The 18,282-nt window shown below is 30.0% G+C and overlaps 1 protein-coding gene across 2 annotated transcripts in view; it reads left to right on the forward strand.

The window, feature by feature from the left end:
- Positions 1-18,282, forward strand: part of LOC139516475 (E3 ubiquitin-protein ligase FANCL-like) — a 24,071-nt gene continuing 5,789 nt past the window's right edge. Inside the window, exons 1-12 of one of the 2 annotated variants that reach the window (XR_011662971.1) lie at positions 1-137; positions 780-893; positions 1,494-1,550; positions 2,003-2,100; positions 2,495-2,591; positions 2,911-2,979; positions 3,924-4,074; positions 10,815-10,898; positions 11,347-11,392; positions 13,146-13,227; positions 15,201-15,317; positions 15,968-16,036. Coding sequence is in view for 1 of the 2 variants with exons in the window: in XM_071306615.1 (XP_071162716.1) it covers positions 57-137; positions 780-893; positions 1,494-1,550; positions 2,003-2,100; positions 2,495-2,591; positions 2,911-2,979; positions 3,924-4,074; positions 10,815-10,898; positions 11,347-11,392; positions 13,146-13,227; positions 15,201-15,317; positions 15,968-16,036 (1,065 nt within the window). In the remaining variant the exon portion in view is untranslated. The remainder of the gene's footprint in view (positions 138-779; positions 894-1,493; positions 1,551-2,002; positions 2,101-2,494; positions 2,592-2,910; positions 2,980-3,923; positions 4,075-10,814; positions 10,899-11,346; positions 11,393-13,145; positions 13,228-15,200; positions 15,318-15,967; positions 16,037-18,282) is intronic. The other variant, XM_071306615.1, reaches the window with a different exon arrangement.

Raw genomic sequence — 18,282 nt, forward strand, 5'->3', positions numbered from 1 at the left:
TTTTTTAGTGACTAGATTCCTGATTTATAGAGAAGAGTAGAGAAACTGCTTGTAAGATGGATATGTTATTAGAGTTTCCTAATATGGTGCTACAGAATAGAGAAGGAACTAGATATGATGGTTATATAACTGTTATGGTATTAAAAGTTAATTCATAATATCTGAGCATGTTAAGCATTGAAAAAAAGAATAGAAATAGCAAATATAAAAAAGAAGATGTGGTATGATTGCCAATGAGACAACTCTCAACAAGAGACCAAAATGACACAGAAATTAACAACTATAGATTACTGTATGACATTCAATAATGAGCAAAGCCCATACCACATAGTCAGCTATAAAAGGCCCCGAAATGACAATGTAAAACAATTCAAACGAGAAAACAAACAGCCTTATTTATGTAAAGATTGAAATTATTAACCAAATTTTTGTTCTTACTATGTTGCAAAAATATTTTGACTTAGTCTTAGGTTTCCTTGATGATTTCTTTTTTCTGGTACTCTAGTAGTTTTAAGTACATTTTCGGCTTTTTTGTCAATTGGTTCAGGGTGAGAATTCTATTATGATTTCATTATTATTATTCCAGTGCTTATATTCTTTAATTATGCACATCCATATTGGAAGTTCAATTTTTTTGGCAAAGTTTTATTTTTCTGCTGACAGAATTTGGTAATGGATTAAAAATTTGTTGCATATTTTATACTTTTATCAAAGATATACTTGGACGGATTATCAATATCAACAAATTTTCTTTATTACCAATTTATTTTATTTTACAGAATGAAGATTTCCGTTTGTGCCTAGAATATCCATCTGACATCGCCAAAGCTACTTTGTCATGTGACTGGAAATTAAAATGCTTATTGGACGGTTGTCTGGATGTGCTTAAACAGGTGAGGATAATTAAAGAAAAGCTTTGCATTAAACTAATCACATACAGACTTTGTAATAATTGATTGAATTGAAATAAAAAATTACTATCAGGCAGATATATATGATACATTTATAACAATTACAAACGGAAACTATTCAATAATTTTTTGCACATTGACCTCAAAACATTTTTCTTTACATATTTTAACATGTTTAAGATTTATTGATCAAAACCCTTGAATTCCGTAGTATTTGGTATGCAATTATATGGTTTCAGCACACCTGCTATATGATTTAATCCATCCAGTTGTTTTACTGTCAATGTTTGCTGCAAATTGATAGCATCCCTTTCTTAACAGTTTGTTTTTTAGAAACATGTAAAAAGATAGTAGTAATATATATCTTTATAGCTTGTTGGGTGTGAGACAAGGCCCTGTGTTGAAAGCCGTACTTTGACATACAATGGTTTACTTTACAAATTGTGATTTGGATGGAGAGTTGTCTCTTTGGTACTCATACCACATCTTCTTATATCAAATTGAAGAAAACAATTGTATTAGCACAAAAACATTGTGGCTGAAGATAAAATTGTATTGATACATTTGAAATTTATTTTCCAGAGAATTTTACAGAGTAAATCTTTGCCAAGTTTTCTGCAAGAAATGACAAGAATTATTGTAAGTTATTTAAATCTTAGCCTGTAAAATAACTTTCATTATTGACATCTGCTATATACTATTCAAAACTTGTCATTCGGTAGTCTGTCCTTGAAAACTTTCACCTTCTCTTGGATTCCTTAAATTTTAGGTTGTTTGTACATTGAATCTTTAATATTAGATGATTATCTTTCTTGATGTTATCTTTTACAGTACAATCTTAACAGTTTTAATTATAAAACAGTGCAAAATGTAAATTGTTTAAACAGTTTTTGTGTTTCAAATATAATGTTTATTAATTTTGTTGGTTTTCCTACCTGAATTTGCCCAAACAATGGTTCTGAGCAATTTAAAAAAAGAATCAATCAAAAAGATTGAAATTGAGGTGTTAAAATATTGATATAGGAATTTTTGAAATGTGAAAATGTGACAGTCACCAACATACAAGTTAAATTTTTTTTTAACTTTCACAGGAAAAGAAGTTGGAAGTTACAAAAAGTACAAAGTCAAATAAAGAACCTATAAAATGTGGTCAGATTATATCAGAAATTGAGAGTTTAGGATGGGACAGGTAAGTTACAATTGGCGTTATTTATAAATCCTAGGCAGACTGTACAATAAGAGAAATACAGTTTAGATCTGAAATGCAGGCTTTACCTTCAAATTTAAAAGATAGATTCAACAAGGCAGAGTTAAGAACCCCTGACATCAAACATTCAATGTGAAAATTCTACATGGAGACCACCAAGCTGATTGAATAAGTTTAATTTAGACACTCAGGAAGTTAACACCAGTGACAGCAAAAGATTGAATTACTACATATATTTTGATAGGAGAGACATCAAAAAGGATTACATTCTTGCATATTGTTGTGATTATGAGAAAGAAATTCTGGATACTTTTAGTATGCAAAAACTATATTCTATTTACTGTACAGTACTTTTACTATTCACATATCATTTCAGACTTGTATCAGTAGATGCTGACTTCACACTATTACAATTCCTCCATACAGACCACAATGGAAGAGAGCACATCCTAGGAATGAAGTTTCATCCTCAGGTATTATATGTGTTTTTCATGCAGACTTTTATTTTGTCTCATCAACAACAAGGTTGAGAAAGCAAGCAAATGACAAGAACACAAATTAAATCTAAAGTTGATAATTCTACATCAAATGTAATTGAAAAAAAATAAACAATGATTATAGCATCAAAACCAAAGTGAACCAACACTAGCTAAATTTAGTTAAAGGCACTGATCCTGAGTTCTGTAGCTATTGTTTTGTTGATCAATTGCTTCAAATTAAACAATTATTTACAAAATAAATATTTTGTGTTCTTAAATTATACACCTGATGTTATAAATGTCTACTTTTCAGCATCCTGTAGAACCACCTCAGTGCATAACAGATCTTCCTGTACCATTTGATCCTCATTGGACCAATAAAGTAGGTTATCACTTATTCGTTTTCAATAAGATTATTTTTTATACACAAGGAAATTATCTTGTAAGATTTGTATGTATAACTGTTATTTCATGATAACAAGAATGGAAAGAAAAAATGATACCAATTTCTTATTTTCAATTTAAATTAAATATTCTAAGAAACAGTTTTTTTTTCAGAACTTTTCCGTCTTTTTCTTCAGTTTGAATAAAAGTGGCTTGCCTGTTTATTTGGTTCTCGACTAATTGAAGTGCATTCAAAATTTTGATCCGAATGCAATCTGTTTCATCAAATTAAACTTCAGAAATTTTACAAAACTGCCGTAGAAGATCCACAGTCAAGTCATCAATGTTAGTAGTATTAAATAAAGATGAAAGCTAGTTACATCAATCCTATCAGATTTTAATTCCACAACTCTCATTGAAATTATAAAGATTTATTTTCTTTAAACACATCAAGTGATTTTTAATTGACTTTTTCTTTTATTGCTATGCAATTGTAAAAATTAAATTGTTAAAAATATTCCTTTTAAAATGTCTTCTATATAAAAAAATATTTGATATTCATTGAAATGTATATGATGTTTAGATATTTTGGAAATACAATTCCATGGGAGATAATTTGAAATCCTGTCATGAAATAGTAATAAAACTGAGTTATCTCCCTTTAAGACTTAAAAACATATTTCTTCTGTAAAAAGTATTCTAGTATTTTTAACATGCACAGAAAATTAACATTTGAAAAGAGATAATTTAAAAACTTTATATTAGATGTTAATGTAGCAATTCAAAAATTACTGCAATTACTTTTATATGACTTTTATACAATAGATATATGTTTGAATAAATAAATCTCTGTACATATAGGAAATCAAATCAGATTTGAATGGGACTGCAAAAGGAGATTAGCAAAAAGATTACAAAAGAAAAACTTTTAATATATTGTAGAGTACACTTGAAGATTTATACAATCAGTTCACACATAGTGTAAACAGTTACCAGTTATTTTGGGACTGTATGGAAGACATAGACAAGAATACCTGGGTCTTGGAACCAGACAATCCTAACTTCAGTGCAGTATACAGACGTATAGCCATCAGTAAGATATAATAGCTTATAACTTAACCAAATTTTTACCCTTGATTTCAAATTACAATGCACTTTTTTTTTTTAATTTTTATTATTTTCAAGATTTACAACAAATACAACACATCAAACATACATACAGTAATATTAGCGATAGATTTGAATATGTATTTATTTATGACAATAAACATTGTTGTAAATTAATTTTTTCTATTTATATGAAAAAAAAAGAAGCAAGAAAATACAGAAGAAAATATAATTAGAGTTAAATGTTTATGTACCACTGTGTGGCACTTGAGAATTTTAAAGAATTTTATAAAAAAAAAAGAAAAAAAAAGGAAGAGGTTAAAAAAATATCCTGTAAGATTTTCAGTACATAATAATTGTGCTATTAGATACAATAATATTTTATGTTAGTTTTGACAATAAATATAGATTGTAAAAACAAATGACAAATTGAATTATAAAAATAATACTTTAAATGCATTCCACATGGTATCAAAGTGTTTTTGTCTCTTATTTTTGACTGCCATTATTTTTTCTAAATTGTACATATATTTTAACTTTTCTTTAATGGCACTGACTGAAAGATCTTTTGAAAAACATCTACTGTTGTATATATATTGTTTCATGTATAGAAAAATCAAATTATATGGGTCACCTTTTCGAACTTTTGATATATCTCCAAAAATAAAATTCAACTTATTCAATGGCAGGCTTACCCCACCAGATAAGAACCAATAATCTACATCTTGTAAAAAATTTTGGATAATCTCACAATTCCACAGAATATGTTCAACAGTTTCATCTTCTAATTTACAAAAAGTACATAGAGGGTTATCGATAAGTTTGATTTTACATAAAAATTTATTTGTGGCAAGAATTCTATGGTTGATTCTGTACTGAAGCCACTGTAGTTTGTATTGACAGTGACTGTAAAAGGTAGTTTGAATATATGTTTCCAAATAAGATCTTCACCTAATATTTCACTCCACTTCAGTTGTCCTGTTGGAGTCACCTTGTTACTTATGAGTATTTTGTACATATCTTTAGTACCTTTTCTACTTTTAAAAAAGACTTGTAAGCAAGCTGGAATAAATGGACAACATAACTTATATGAACCTTTTTTGTAATTGTTTGCTGCTTTTTTAATAGCAGAAATAACACTCATGTAATTCAGAAAATTTACATTGATATCATAACATTGCTGTAACAATTCTAATGAAATAAAACATCCATGTTCATCTATTACATCATTAACATATTGTAAACCATGATTAAACCAATGTTGATAAAAAACAGGTTTATTACCAATTCTGATCATATTGTTAAACCAAATAGGACTTGATAAAAAATATTCATAGTCCATATTTCTTTCTTTATCAGTAATCATTTCCCATGCTCTGAATACATCTTTCCAAAAACTGTTTTTGATATATAAACTAGCTTGTTTGATATACTGAACACCACAATTAAAAAGTTTATTTTTAAAATACTTTGCCACTTATTATCTCTCTGAAAAATCCTTCTTATCCATGATGATTTTAGTGCCATGGTAAAACTATAAAGATCTATCATTTTTAATCCTCCCTCCAAATATTCTTTAATCAATATGTCCTTCTTCACTCTATGAATAGGAGAATTCCATACAAAAGAATAAAAAATGTCATTAATTTTTTGGAATACACTGTTTGAAGGATTAGGCAAAGACGTAATAAGGTGGTTTAAAATAGGTAAAACAAGAGTTTTTATCACAGTTATTCTACCTATTACTGTAAGGTTTCTTTTTGACCATTGTTTTATTATGTTCTTAATCTGTATAATTTTATCATTATAGTTGATGTTGACAATATTGTCCAAGTCCACATCAAAATTTATCCCAAGTAGTTTAAAAGTTGTCTCCCCCCATGAAAGGTTAACGTCGGGACATAAAATTTCCTTGCTATACTTTTTACTTCCAAACCAAATTACTTGTGTTTTCTCAAAATTTATATTTAAACCAGATATTTTTGCAAACCATTCCAATTCAGATAAGGATTCATATAAAGATTTTTCACTACCATCTAAAATCAATGAAGTGTCATCGGCAAACTGTGACAACTTATGCTCAACTTGAGTTACTTCAATACCACTAATTTCCTTATTTCCTCTTATCTTTAGTGCAAGAATCTCAGCACAAAGGATGAAAAGATACGGTGAAAGAGGGTCACCTTGTCGGCAGCCTCGACCTATGTTAAAAAATTCAGAAAGGTTACCCCCTTGTATAACTGCAGACTTGATATTATTATAAAAAGCTTTTATCCAGTTGATAATTGATTCCCCAAAATTAAAGAACTCTAAAACATTTAGCAAAAAATCCCAAGAAATAGAATCAAAAGCCTTTTCGAAATCAATTAACAACAAGAGTCCAGGTATTTCGTGATCTTCTGTGTATTGCATGATATCATATAAAAGCCTTATATTTTCTCCTATGTACCTCCCACTGATAAAACCAGTCTGATCAAGATTAATAAGTTTGTCAAGGACAGTCTTAAATCTGTTTGCAATTACTGCTGACCCAATTTTATAGACAGTGTTTAAAAGTGAAATAGGACGCCAATTTTTCAAAAAATGACGTGGTTTATTTCCTTTTGGCAGGCAAGTAATAATTCCTTGCTTTTGTGTTACTGACAATTCTCCCTGTTCTGAACCATAATTTAAAGATTCAACCACAAAAAAATGGAGATCTTTCCAAAAAAATTAAAAAAATTCAGTAGAAAAGCCATCAGAGCCAGGAGTTTTATTATTTTTCATATTTTTTAATGCCTGTCCAGCCTCTTTGACTGTGATTTTACCCTCCAAGCTCTCCTTCTCACAATTAGAAAGTATTGGAACATTTACATTTTTAAGATCTTCTTTCAGATCAGCTACTGAACTTGAGTTATCTCTCTTCTTATATAAATTTTCATAGAAAAGTTTTACTTCTTTTAAAATTTTGTTCTGATCAGTAAGTATTTCCCCATTATCTCTTTCAATTTTTGGTATAATTTTACTCATAAAATTTTTTGACTCCAGTCCACAAAAATAATTTGTTGGTTTTTCACCTTCCTCTATCCATTGAACACGTGATCTGACTATTTTACCCTTTAATTTTTTAATACGTAATTGCTCAAGTTCAATTTTTTTGCTCTCAAGTTTAGTTATTGAAAGTTCGTCAACATTCTCCTCTAACTAGTGCACAATATTGTGCTTTGATTTCACTAATCTTTTGTTTAACTGTATTTATATATTCTATATCATAAAGTAAGGAGTTGTTGAACTTCCATAAACCTTTTCCTCTAATAAAAGGATTAAATTCCAGTTCAAGTAATACCATAGAATGATCTGAACGATAACTTGGATGTACTTCACAGTTTTTGAGACTATTTAACATATTATCTGTAAGAAGAAAGAAGTCCAATCTAGCCTGTTTAAATGGAGTTCTTTTTCTCCAAGTATACCTTTGGACATTGGGATAAAGCTCCCTAAATGGATCTATTAAACTTCTTTCTTCTATGATTCCTAAAATACTATCTCTAGCCTTAGGATTATTAGTATGTTTGTAGTTACAATAATCCATATAAGGGTTCTGTACAAGATTGAAGTCACCACAAATTATGTAACTTTCATTTTCAAAATCATCAACAATGCCCATAATATTATGAAAAAAATCAGGACTATCCATATTTGGTCCATATAAGCACACTAAAGTAATTTTTTGATTTTCTACAAAAATTTCTAAAATCAAATAGTTACCATTTATATCTTTTTTTTCTTTTAACACTTTGAACTCAAAATTATTGTTGAATAATATAGCAACTCCTCTAGAATTGGAACTGACAGAAGAAAATAACTTTCATATCCCCACATAGATCTAATACTATTTTCTAAATCACTTGTAAAATGTGTATCCTGGATACAGTAAATATTACATGCTTTTAACTTCAGCATATTAAAGACATCTTTTCTTTTAACTTTATCTCTGAGTCCCTGACAATTAACAGATAGAATTTTTAAAGAACCCATACTTGTAATAACTTTGTATCAATATACAACATAAAATATTTTTCAAAAACAGCACAACATTGCTGACAGTAACAGGATATATAGATATCAAACATGATAATTAGCAGAAATTGAAGACAGTAAATTTGAAGAAATTGTAATGAAAAAAGATTAAAAACATATGTAAATGATTCAATATGGCAACACAAAAGTATCATTCTATACTTTTTATGTCAAAATTTATAGTGTTGCAGAATTTATATTTTACAACTAATTTTGCCAACCTAATGTTTGAACAATAATTTAATAGTATTTATATATAGTTTGTTTTCAAATTTCTATGTTAGTATATATATCTTATTCAAAAATTATCAATTTATAAAGTCAAGTGTTCATTTTCTTTCCTGCAGTCTTCTTCGAACGTCATCAAAAAGTCTATATTTCAGTTGCAGTCCATCTTCAGTTCTTCCAAACACCCCACAATTATAATACCACACTGATTCAAAGCATTCCATGTCTCTAAGTTTGGTAATCAGTTGCATATTTCTCCTTGTGACGTCATCAGAGAATCGTACCTTGTCCTTCAAGTCTTTTCTAACTCTCATTATGCTCCTTTTAACGTCACTATTGAAAAGTCTAACAATGACAGGGTTGGGCCCAGGTTGATTGGAGGGCAAGCGATGGATTGCGACTACATCTCTCTCTTGTAACTGCACATTCAGATCTCTCCTTACTTTCTGAATGAAATCAGATCTCAAGTCTTGTTTTTCATGTCTTGGAAAATTCATAACTTTTATATTATTTTTCCTTGAATATTGTTCGTTGTAATTTGCACTTACAATTGCTTCTTGTGTATAATTAACAGTGTCTTTTAAAATTTTCTTTTCATTGATAACTGTTTCTCTTACTTGATTAATTTGTTTTCTAATGTCTTCATTTTCAACAGACAAAGCTTCAATTTTTTCTTGCATTTCTTTTTCTACCTGTGCTACCCTACAATTGATCTTCTTGTCCATGGTAGACTCAAATCTTTGGAAAAGTTTATTTACAATTGTAGTAACTACTATCTCCAAATCATGTGTTCTAACTAGATCTTTTGTAAACATATCAAAATCATCTTTCTTTGTTACACCCTTAAGGTTCAATTTAATCTCATCAAGGTCTTTTTGTAAATTAGTTAAACCACTTAACTCCATACTGTTATCTGACTCACTTGAAAGTTCTGAATGAGTTCTTTTTGGGAGTTTAGGATTCTTTTGTGAATCCAAATCTTTTCTAGCTGAAAGCAATGTCTGAACTGTATTTGTAGATTTTTCACCTTGTGGTTTAACTCCAGTTTTGTCACCTTGTGAAGAACTCCCTAAAGGCATTTTGTAGTAAATGGTCAAAACTGCTCACAATCAAAAATCAATATCTCCACATTAAATTTCAGGTATACAAATCTTTAAAAGTCAATATCTGTTTATTTCTTTAAAATTATCCACAAAAATATATATCTTTAGAATCTTCATTCAATTCCACAACTTTTGAACATAATCTTCTTTTATGGCAATCACAATAAATAACAATAATCTGCAAAAACTGAGGAGCTGTTTTTCAAGGTGTTGACATATTGACTCCCCTACAATGCACTTTTAATCATTTCTGTAGTATACAAATATATTTATGCTGATACTTATTTCTGTACAATATTTTATACTACAATACATGGTCCACAGGAAATACTACCAAAATAGTTTTATCTATAAAAGATATTTCTATTTGATGAAGTGCATTTAATAAGTAATTCTAAAAACATGACATTTATTCTATCTGTTATACCCCTGTAATTGCATTCAGAAAATAGTGTTTTAGACATTTTTGAAATTTTTCCAATAGTAGTTCAATTTCAGTCTTAATCATTTTAATCTGAAGAACTGACGGTCCTGGTTCTCTCTAGGCATTCTGACAGCCTTCAAAAATAAAAACTATCCACCTTGAAATAGCCTGTAATACGGAAAGTTCGTTAAACAGCAACCAACATAACCCAAATAAAGGTGTGAAATAAAATATGCATTGAACTTATATATCAATATTTTAATTTCAATTTTCAACATTTTTATGCCCCACCTACGATAGTAGAGGGGCATTATGTTTTCTGGTCTGTGGCTCCGTTCGTCTGTGCGTCCGTCTGTGCGTCCGTCTGTTCAGGTTAAAGTTTTTGGTCAAGGTAGTTTTTGATGAAGCTGAAGTCCAATCAACTTGAAACTTAGTAGACTTGTTGCTTATGATATGACCTTTCTAATTTTAAAGCCAAATTAGACTTTTGACCCCAATTTCCAATCCACTGAACATAGAAAATGAAAGTGGGAGTTTCAGGTTAAAGTTTTTGGTCAAGGTAGTTTTTGGTGAAGCTGAAGTCCAATCAACTTGAAACTTAGTAAACTTGTTGCTTATGATATAATCTTTTTAATTTTGAAGCGAAATTAGACTTTTGACCCCAATTTCACGGTCCACTAAACATAGAAAATGAAAGTGGGAGTTTCAGGTTAAAGTTTTTGGTCAAGGTAGTTTTTGATAAAATTGAAGTCCAATCAACTTGAAACTTAGTACATATGTTCCCAATAGTATAATCTTTCTAATTTTAATACCAAATTAGATTATTACCCAATTTCACGGTCCATGGAACATGGAAAAGGATAGTGTAGGTGGGGCATCCATGTACTTTGGACACATTCTTGTTGTTTACAGGTTCTTCTGCATCTGTTCAGATCACAGTGGACCCAAAACAACCACAGTTATTACCCAGTTGTAGATTTATGGGAGCTGATCATAGTAAGTTGTCATATGGAAATAAAATTCAGAATGTTTTTTTCTATTTGTAACTTAGATTTTATGACAAATGCATTATTGTATACGCATAGATTTTATGACAAATGCATTATTGTATACGCATTGACTGGTCAAGAGTGTACAGTGTGATAGCCAGTTTGCTGTTGCAGAGAAGCTGTAAAGTTACCAGAGGTAGCCATAAATCCTCAATGGAATAAAATCATGCAAATTGGTATTTTGTTAAATTGTAGAGTGATGAGAGTCAAACAGACTTCTACAGTCAAATTTCCTTTATACCATGGCAAAATGAAAAAAAAAAATGAAATTGTTATTTTACTGAATTTTAGCATCTGATATTTGTACTGGAACCTTCATATTTGGTAACTCCTTCTGGTTCAAGTTTTCAATATTCATCAGATATATTATAAAATGTCATATTATTTTGTTATAGGTGTGAGTCAATTAAGACAGAACATGAACTCTAACCTTTATCACTGGTAAGATATAAATGTTTCCTTACTTTATCCGACAATAGGTCATTCAAATAGTACATTTAAGAACATGAAATATAAAATCACAAGAAAAAAGTAGAGGGTTTTTTATACTTTCCACAGTCACAGAGTGAACACCTTCCATCATTGCCACATTGTTATATGCTTAAAATAGCTTCAATTTATATATGTTTGTCATAAACATGGCAGGGTACTCGGTGGCCAAGTGGTCTAAGGTAGTTACTACTGTAATCACTAGCCAGTCAATACTGATATTGTAAGTATGAACCCGGCTCATGCGAGTGCACTTGAGGTAGCTACAAACAGTTAGGAAAATATATCAAAATTTGCCCTCATCAATTTTACCACCCCCTTTCATTGCTTTCTTGCAATATTAAGCTTACTATTTGTGTCATATATGTGCATATGTATGTAATCAGAATCTTCCATAGATTTTATATCCAGTATATAAAATGGTAAAATATAGTTTCTTTTGGGTGTATCCATGGCAACAATCTGCATTTATTTGCACTAAATCTTGCAAAAAGGGGGGGGAAAGATGTCACATATTTCCCCAAAATTTTACTAAAAGTAGAATTTCAATTGCTTGAAGTAATACCTTTTCTAAAGCTGTTTACATATATCTTTCAGTTAATCCAATGAAAATCACATGTCTTTCGTATCATTTTTTTGTAAAATTGCGTCAAAAACTTCGTGTAGAAAAAAAGTGTTTGTAAACATTACATTAATTTCTGGACTGATGGCTGGTCTAGCTATGAAAATACGGAGAGTCAAACAGAAAATAGCCAATTAAACATGTAAAAAATCATCTTGATGATCTTATAAACCATCTTTGAAGGCTAAGGCCACATTTAAAAGAATGTCTGTTTCCCCCCCAGGTCTACCCTTTGTAAACAGACCAATTTGAGTGTATTTATTTAGATTATCAGTCCTTCTGCTTTCAAGCACTTTCCAAAAATGGAAACAAATTATTTTCAGGAAAAAAATAATTTCGATTTTTTTGTGGAAAATAATTTTTTGACCATGGGGCTTATTTTTGAGCCGGGTGGGGGGAGGGGAAACAAACATATTTTTAATTTTGGCCTAAACTAATACTCAGCTGTCTAAAAATGAACAATAACTTTCATATTTGAAAAATCCACCGGGGCCAAAATCCGAAACTAAACTTCTAACTGTGTATTGCTACCTGACTCCAATCTTAATTGACTAGGATTGTCAGTTTTCCTATCAAAATTTCAGTGGTTTTCTCTGGGCACTCCAGCTTCCTCCACCAATAAAAACTGGATGCCACAAAATAGCCTAAATGCGGTGCTTAAAAGTGGTGCAAAAATACCAAAAATCAAATCAAATCATAAACGTGGCATTATTGATACAATAAAACATTGAAAGGTGAAAGTTATGTTATGTCCCTAATTTTACAGCTACAATGTATTAAGGTATTAGTTTTCAGAAATGGATAAAAAAAATAGAAAATAGAAATCTTAACTTTGTGTCTCTGAAATTCTATCTCAATCTACCTAGGGTGGAGAGGAGGGGAATGAATCATAACCATTAGCTTTCAAAGATGAACTTTAGAATATGCCATATTTCCTATCTCAGTTAAGTTTGCATAAAAATCCCTCAACAGCACAGGAACTTCAAGAAATATAAGAAATTGTGGAAAATTTTATTTAAGACCTGTAATGCTGTATTTACCTGTGAATTTATATTTAACAAATTTGGTGAATACTGTTTACAGGGATCCAGAAGGAAATCTACTGGAGAATCTACAGAGTTTATTAGATGTGACCTTCCCTACTCCTACAACATCAAAGAAAGAGGTACAAAGTTTCGTATATATTATTACTGTATATTTTTTTTTCATTGCATGCTAGTCTTTGAAAAAGCTGTAATGTGATATTTTATATGTGAATCTTGCATGGTCCCTTCTCATTACTTTTTATAGAAACATTTTTCTCTAGTCTTTTGTTTCCTAATAAACAAAAATCATTCAATCAATCTTTGTATCATTAAATATAATTACCGTATGGCGGGCTATTTTTGCTGGTGTAAACTTAAGCTTATTTTCGCGGATAGAACAAAATTGACAAAATAAATTCCGCCAATTTAAAAGTGTGCATGCAAAGGTATGGATGAAAGTTTTGAATGCACCAAAATAATAACTGCCAAAATATTTCGTATACCTTATTCAAGGTTAATTGCGAAATTTTACACCTGCGAAAATAACCCACTATACAGTATATTCATATAGTGGGTGAAAATAAGACAAGGAAAGCTATGCATAAACGAGATGTAAAGTATACATCCATGAAACAACAATGCAACATATTAATGGAACCAGAAAATTCAATTCAATTCAATTCAAAGTTTTATTTAGAGTCGATATTCAATAAACTACATAACACAAGCTCTAGTGAGCTTTTCAAATCGACTTAATAACAAAATACAATACTCACACACACAATACAATACACACATACAAAAGTCATGAAAACAACACAATTTTAAACATATAATGCATAGTAAGATACCATAATGACATATATAAGTTAAAAGCATATAGTACACTTAAAACATAGCACAAGTTAATAATAAGATTGCACAAATCAAATAGTCACACAGAAAATAAAAGTAAAATAAAACAGGCATAAACACTATATGCATGCACTGCACTGGCATGAGCTGCTACTTGGATCCCATGTTTGTACCAATTTTTTGAATTGGTCGAAAGATGTTTCCACTCGACAATGGTTCGGTAGCTCATTCCAGATTTGTGCAGCATTATAGCGAAATGATCTTAAGCCATATTTAGTAGTTCGAACTCTTGGGAGTACTGCTGTTTCCTGTGATCTTAAATCATACTTGTTAATTTTTATATCAATCAAATCATGAAGGTAGCTCGGACTTTTTTGGTGAATTATTTTAAATGTTTCTATTGCAATTGTTTTTATTCTTCTTATTTTTAAAGATGGTAATTTAGATTTTTTTAGCAATTTTTCGTAAGGAATATCATAATCTTCATAAATGAATCTTAGAGCTCTTTCTTGAATTTTTTCCATTTTAAAAGAATTTTTTTTCACTTCAGTAGTGCCAAATTACTGGACATAGTTAAAGTTCGAAAGTATGAATGAGTAGTATGCTGTTAACCTACCTAGCCTGTTTAAATATTTACCCATACGTTTTAGAATATTTAATTGTCTTGATGCCTTTTTACATATTTCAGAAATATGATTGTTAAAATTTAAGTCCGAATCTATAGTTATTCCAAGAAGTTTAACATTTTCTTCACAAGAAATTTTATTTCCATATCAATTAAATATCAAATTATGTTTATTTGTTTTTTTCCCAATGGCTATAGCCTGGAATTTGTCAGGATTAGCCTTCATTAAATTTATAGAAAACCAGTTTATTAGATTTAAACTATCAGTTTCTAAACTTTCAACAACTTTATCTAAATTATGATCACTTCAAAAGATGAATGCAAAGTACCAAACAAAAGACCTATGTCTGTAGCAAAGATCAAATTCTTGGTATTAAGATATAGACAAAATTTGAATAAATTCAATAGAGACTTTCAAAGATTAGTAAGCAACATAAAAGGAAAACAATACAAAGATACAACCATAAAACAAATAAATCATAATAGGATATCACCAATCACCAAAAATACTGGACAATGCAACAGACCACACCAACCACCATCAAAAGACTCCTTCAGATCATATTTTTACACAATGAATACTTTGACTACTAATTAGATCATGGTTTATATCAAGTTTATATATATTTTCAGGAGTTCAGTATGGAATGTGGGATTTGTTATTCATATAAACTGGAGACAGAATTACCCAATGAAGTATGTAACGACAGTAGATGTGGACAGGCCTACCATCATTCCTGTTTGTATGAGGTAATATACAACTAAATGCTAGATTACATTTGTTGTGTTCCAGAAAAAAGTACAACTTTGTACTGTATTAAAATTGTTCTGACAATGTACTATTAATATATCCACATTGATGCACAGAAATACTGTGGATTGCATTCTTGTGGATATTTGATTTTGTGGATTACACATTCTCTGCATACAAAGCTTATGAAAAAATGTTTGGTGAACATTCAAATTTGTGGTTCACTTGTACCAAAAAACCTACGAAAATTGGTCTCTAACTAACTAATGGTAATGAATATACAGTATGCTGCCCAAAACTATAAACTGATAAGTAAATTGTTATAGAGCAACATACTAGTTGAACCATACATTTGTCTTGTCATTAAACAGGTCTCAAAATCTCATAAGACAATAAATTTTGTTAGTGTAGCTAGCTGTAGACTGCATAAACAGCTTGCCCTCATACAGATACCACACGTTTGGTTAATCAGTTCGTTATCTTTTACCAGTGGCTTCAAATATTGTTGTTGAATTTATTATTTTACATAGTTTTTTGTCATATTGTGTTCTCAAATTGTTTCTGTAGTTAATGAAACTCTTAAAAGTTTTTTCTACACTGTATTTTATGTTTATTCGTTTTCCTTTCATGCTTTGAATTTTTATTTCAGTGGTTAAGGTCATCTGGCTGTAGACAAAGTTTTAATACAGTTTTTGGTGAATGCCCATATTGCAGCAAGGTAACTTATTGTTTGTTTTTATAGACATGATGCCAATTTAAAATATTTGCTGTTTTAAATACATTTGTTCACTGTAGAAAATAATTTGTTTTTTTACATCACTATCTAACAATACACAAATATTTATGTACTGTTACCTACAGAGAGTGACCTGAGTAAAATAACTGACGCTGTCTTTAAGAATGTACTTAGGTGAGGTTTTGGAATACGTGTCAGATGTTCGAAATCCTTGGTGTTTTTCAATACTATACAAGGTAAAATATTTTGCCCCATAACACCTATTTGTCTTTTAATAAAAGACTAAATAGCTCATAAAAAATCATTTGACAAAATTTAAGCAGATTCTTGTTTTTTGGGAAAGACAGTTAATTCCCGAATGTGGTTGGCCAGAGTTCCATGCCCTCACGTCAATCATTTTGTTTTAATAGTTTGGAAACCCCCTCAAAATGTTATACTGAAATTGAAGACAAGGAGAACAGATTGTTTTTAAACACTTTTTTGCACATTTCCCTTCTGTTTCTCGTGAAATTATCATATATTGAGCTTTCCCTTACACTATATACGTTTCTTTTACAGTCCGGAAAAATCAGTATAACGAAATATTCTAAATATATCTAACCTAGTGACGTCATTGTTGGAATGCCACACTACACAGGGATATCCTTTATTCATTATAAAAAGCATTCACAGTATTTGTATACTAATTTAAAATCCGTATTTGTTTAATATACCGGTAAACCTAATGATGTTTGCTGTAGTGTAGATGATTCACACACCAACATGCAATGCTTTAATCTGAGGCTATAATTTATAGGTCAACTTTCGCGGTAAACAATGTCAATGGGGATACATGAGATTGGGGAGAGAAACGGCAGTTTTCATTCTTTCTGTAAAGTTATGTTTTTAGAATCTCTTTCCTATTCAGGAGCATCTCAATTGATAAGTAATTACACACTAAAATGAAAGTTATTTTTTTTTAAATGTTGCTTTTTGTAGTTTAAAGCTATTTATTCATGAATTTTACAGAAATATCAGAAATGTAGGATCTGGAAACAAACTTCACACAGCTTATATCAATCATATTAGATTTTATAAGTACATGTATCCCTGTGATGAGAGTTGTAACTGGGAACTTTATCAATTGAAAATTTAAACTGAATAGATTTTTCAGTCCTCACTTTCTTGAGAAAAAAAAAAAAAATCTTGAGAGTACTGTCACAAAAAATTGAGAATGGTCTTAGCCTGCCGTTCAGTGGTACATAATTAAAATTCTAAAATATATTGTAGAAGTTGTTAAATTCAATTGAATTTTAGATAATTAACTACCAACTTTAATCAAATGTTTTGATTTAGAAGGTGCAGATCTCATTGGTCCACATTGTTTCTATGATGAATTCTTGACTAAAGAAATGAAATAACAATAAACAACAATTAGTTTCATTATTGTCAACCTTTCTATATGTTCTAGCTGTTCTTTTGATCATTCTTTGTATGTAGAGTATCAAAAGATACCCCCCAAAAAATAGAAACAATGGACGTCTTTTCCCTCAGAGCTCTTCAGCTCTTTGATTCTTTCTTTTGATTTGAGACCAAAATGAGACCAATGCGAATATAAGGTAAAAGTCAGTCAGCCTTTTCCCGTCATATTTTATAAATCAAATATCTCAAAAAGGAGCTCCATGACCTATCAATATTTTTAGCTTATTTTGATCCTTAAAGGGAAACTTCGCAAAAAAATGAAAATTTCATATTATGTTTATTTGATATAAATAATCATATATTCATTAAAATTATTGTTCAATTCTTCTAGATAAGTGATTAAAGTAAAAATTAAAATCCCACTATCACTTCTCGACTTATCGCCATTTTGACGGCATCTCCGATACAAATTGTCACGTGATGAGTATATTTGAATAAAATATCTAAATACCACAAAACTAAAAAACAAGCATGGCATATCGTATATTCAGTATCAAAATGACTTGTCAAGCGTACGGATGTTCAACTCGAAATTCACATGGCATAAGCTTACACACTTTCCAAGATCCTGCAAAAAAGAAAGAGTTGGACCAGATGTGGATGATTAACCTTAACATAACACCAACCAACTCACAACAAGTTCAAGAAAGTGTGTGCAGACCATTTTGAAGCATCTTGTTTCGATGGAAATTTGATAGTAATTATGATTTTTTTCTCATGAATGTTTTTATTGCTATTTCGTTCCAAGCCTGGTTGAAAGGAAATTG

This window comes from Mytilus edulis, chromosome 3 (assembly GCF_963676685.1).
Source record: "Mytilus edulis chromosome 3, xbMytEdul2.2, whole genome shotgun sequence".
Taxonomy (NCBI): domain Eukaryota; kingdom Metazoa; phylum Mollusca; class Bivalvia; order Mytilida; family Mytilidae; genus Mytilus; species Mytilus edulis.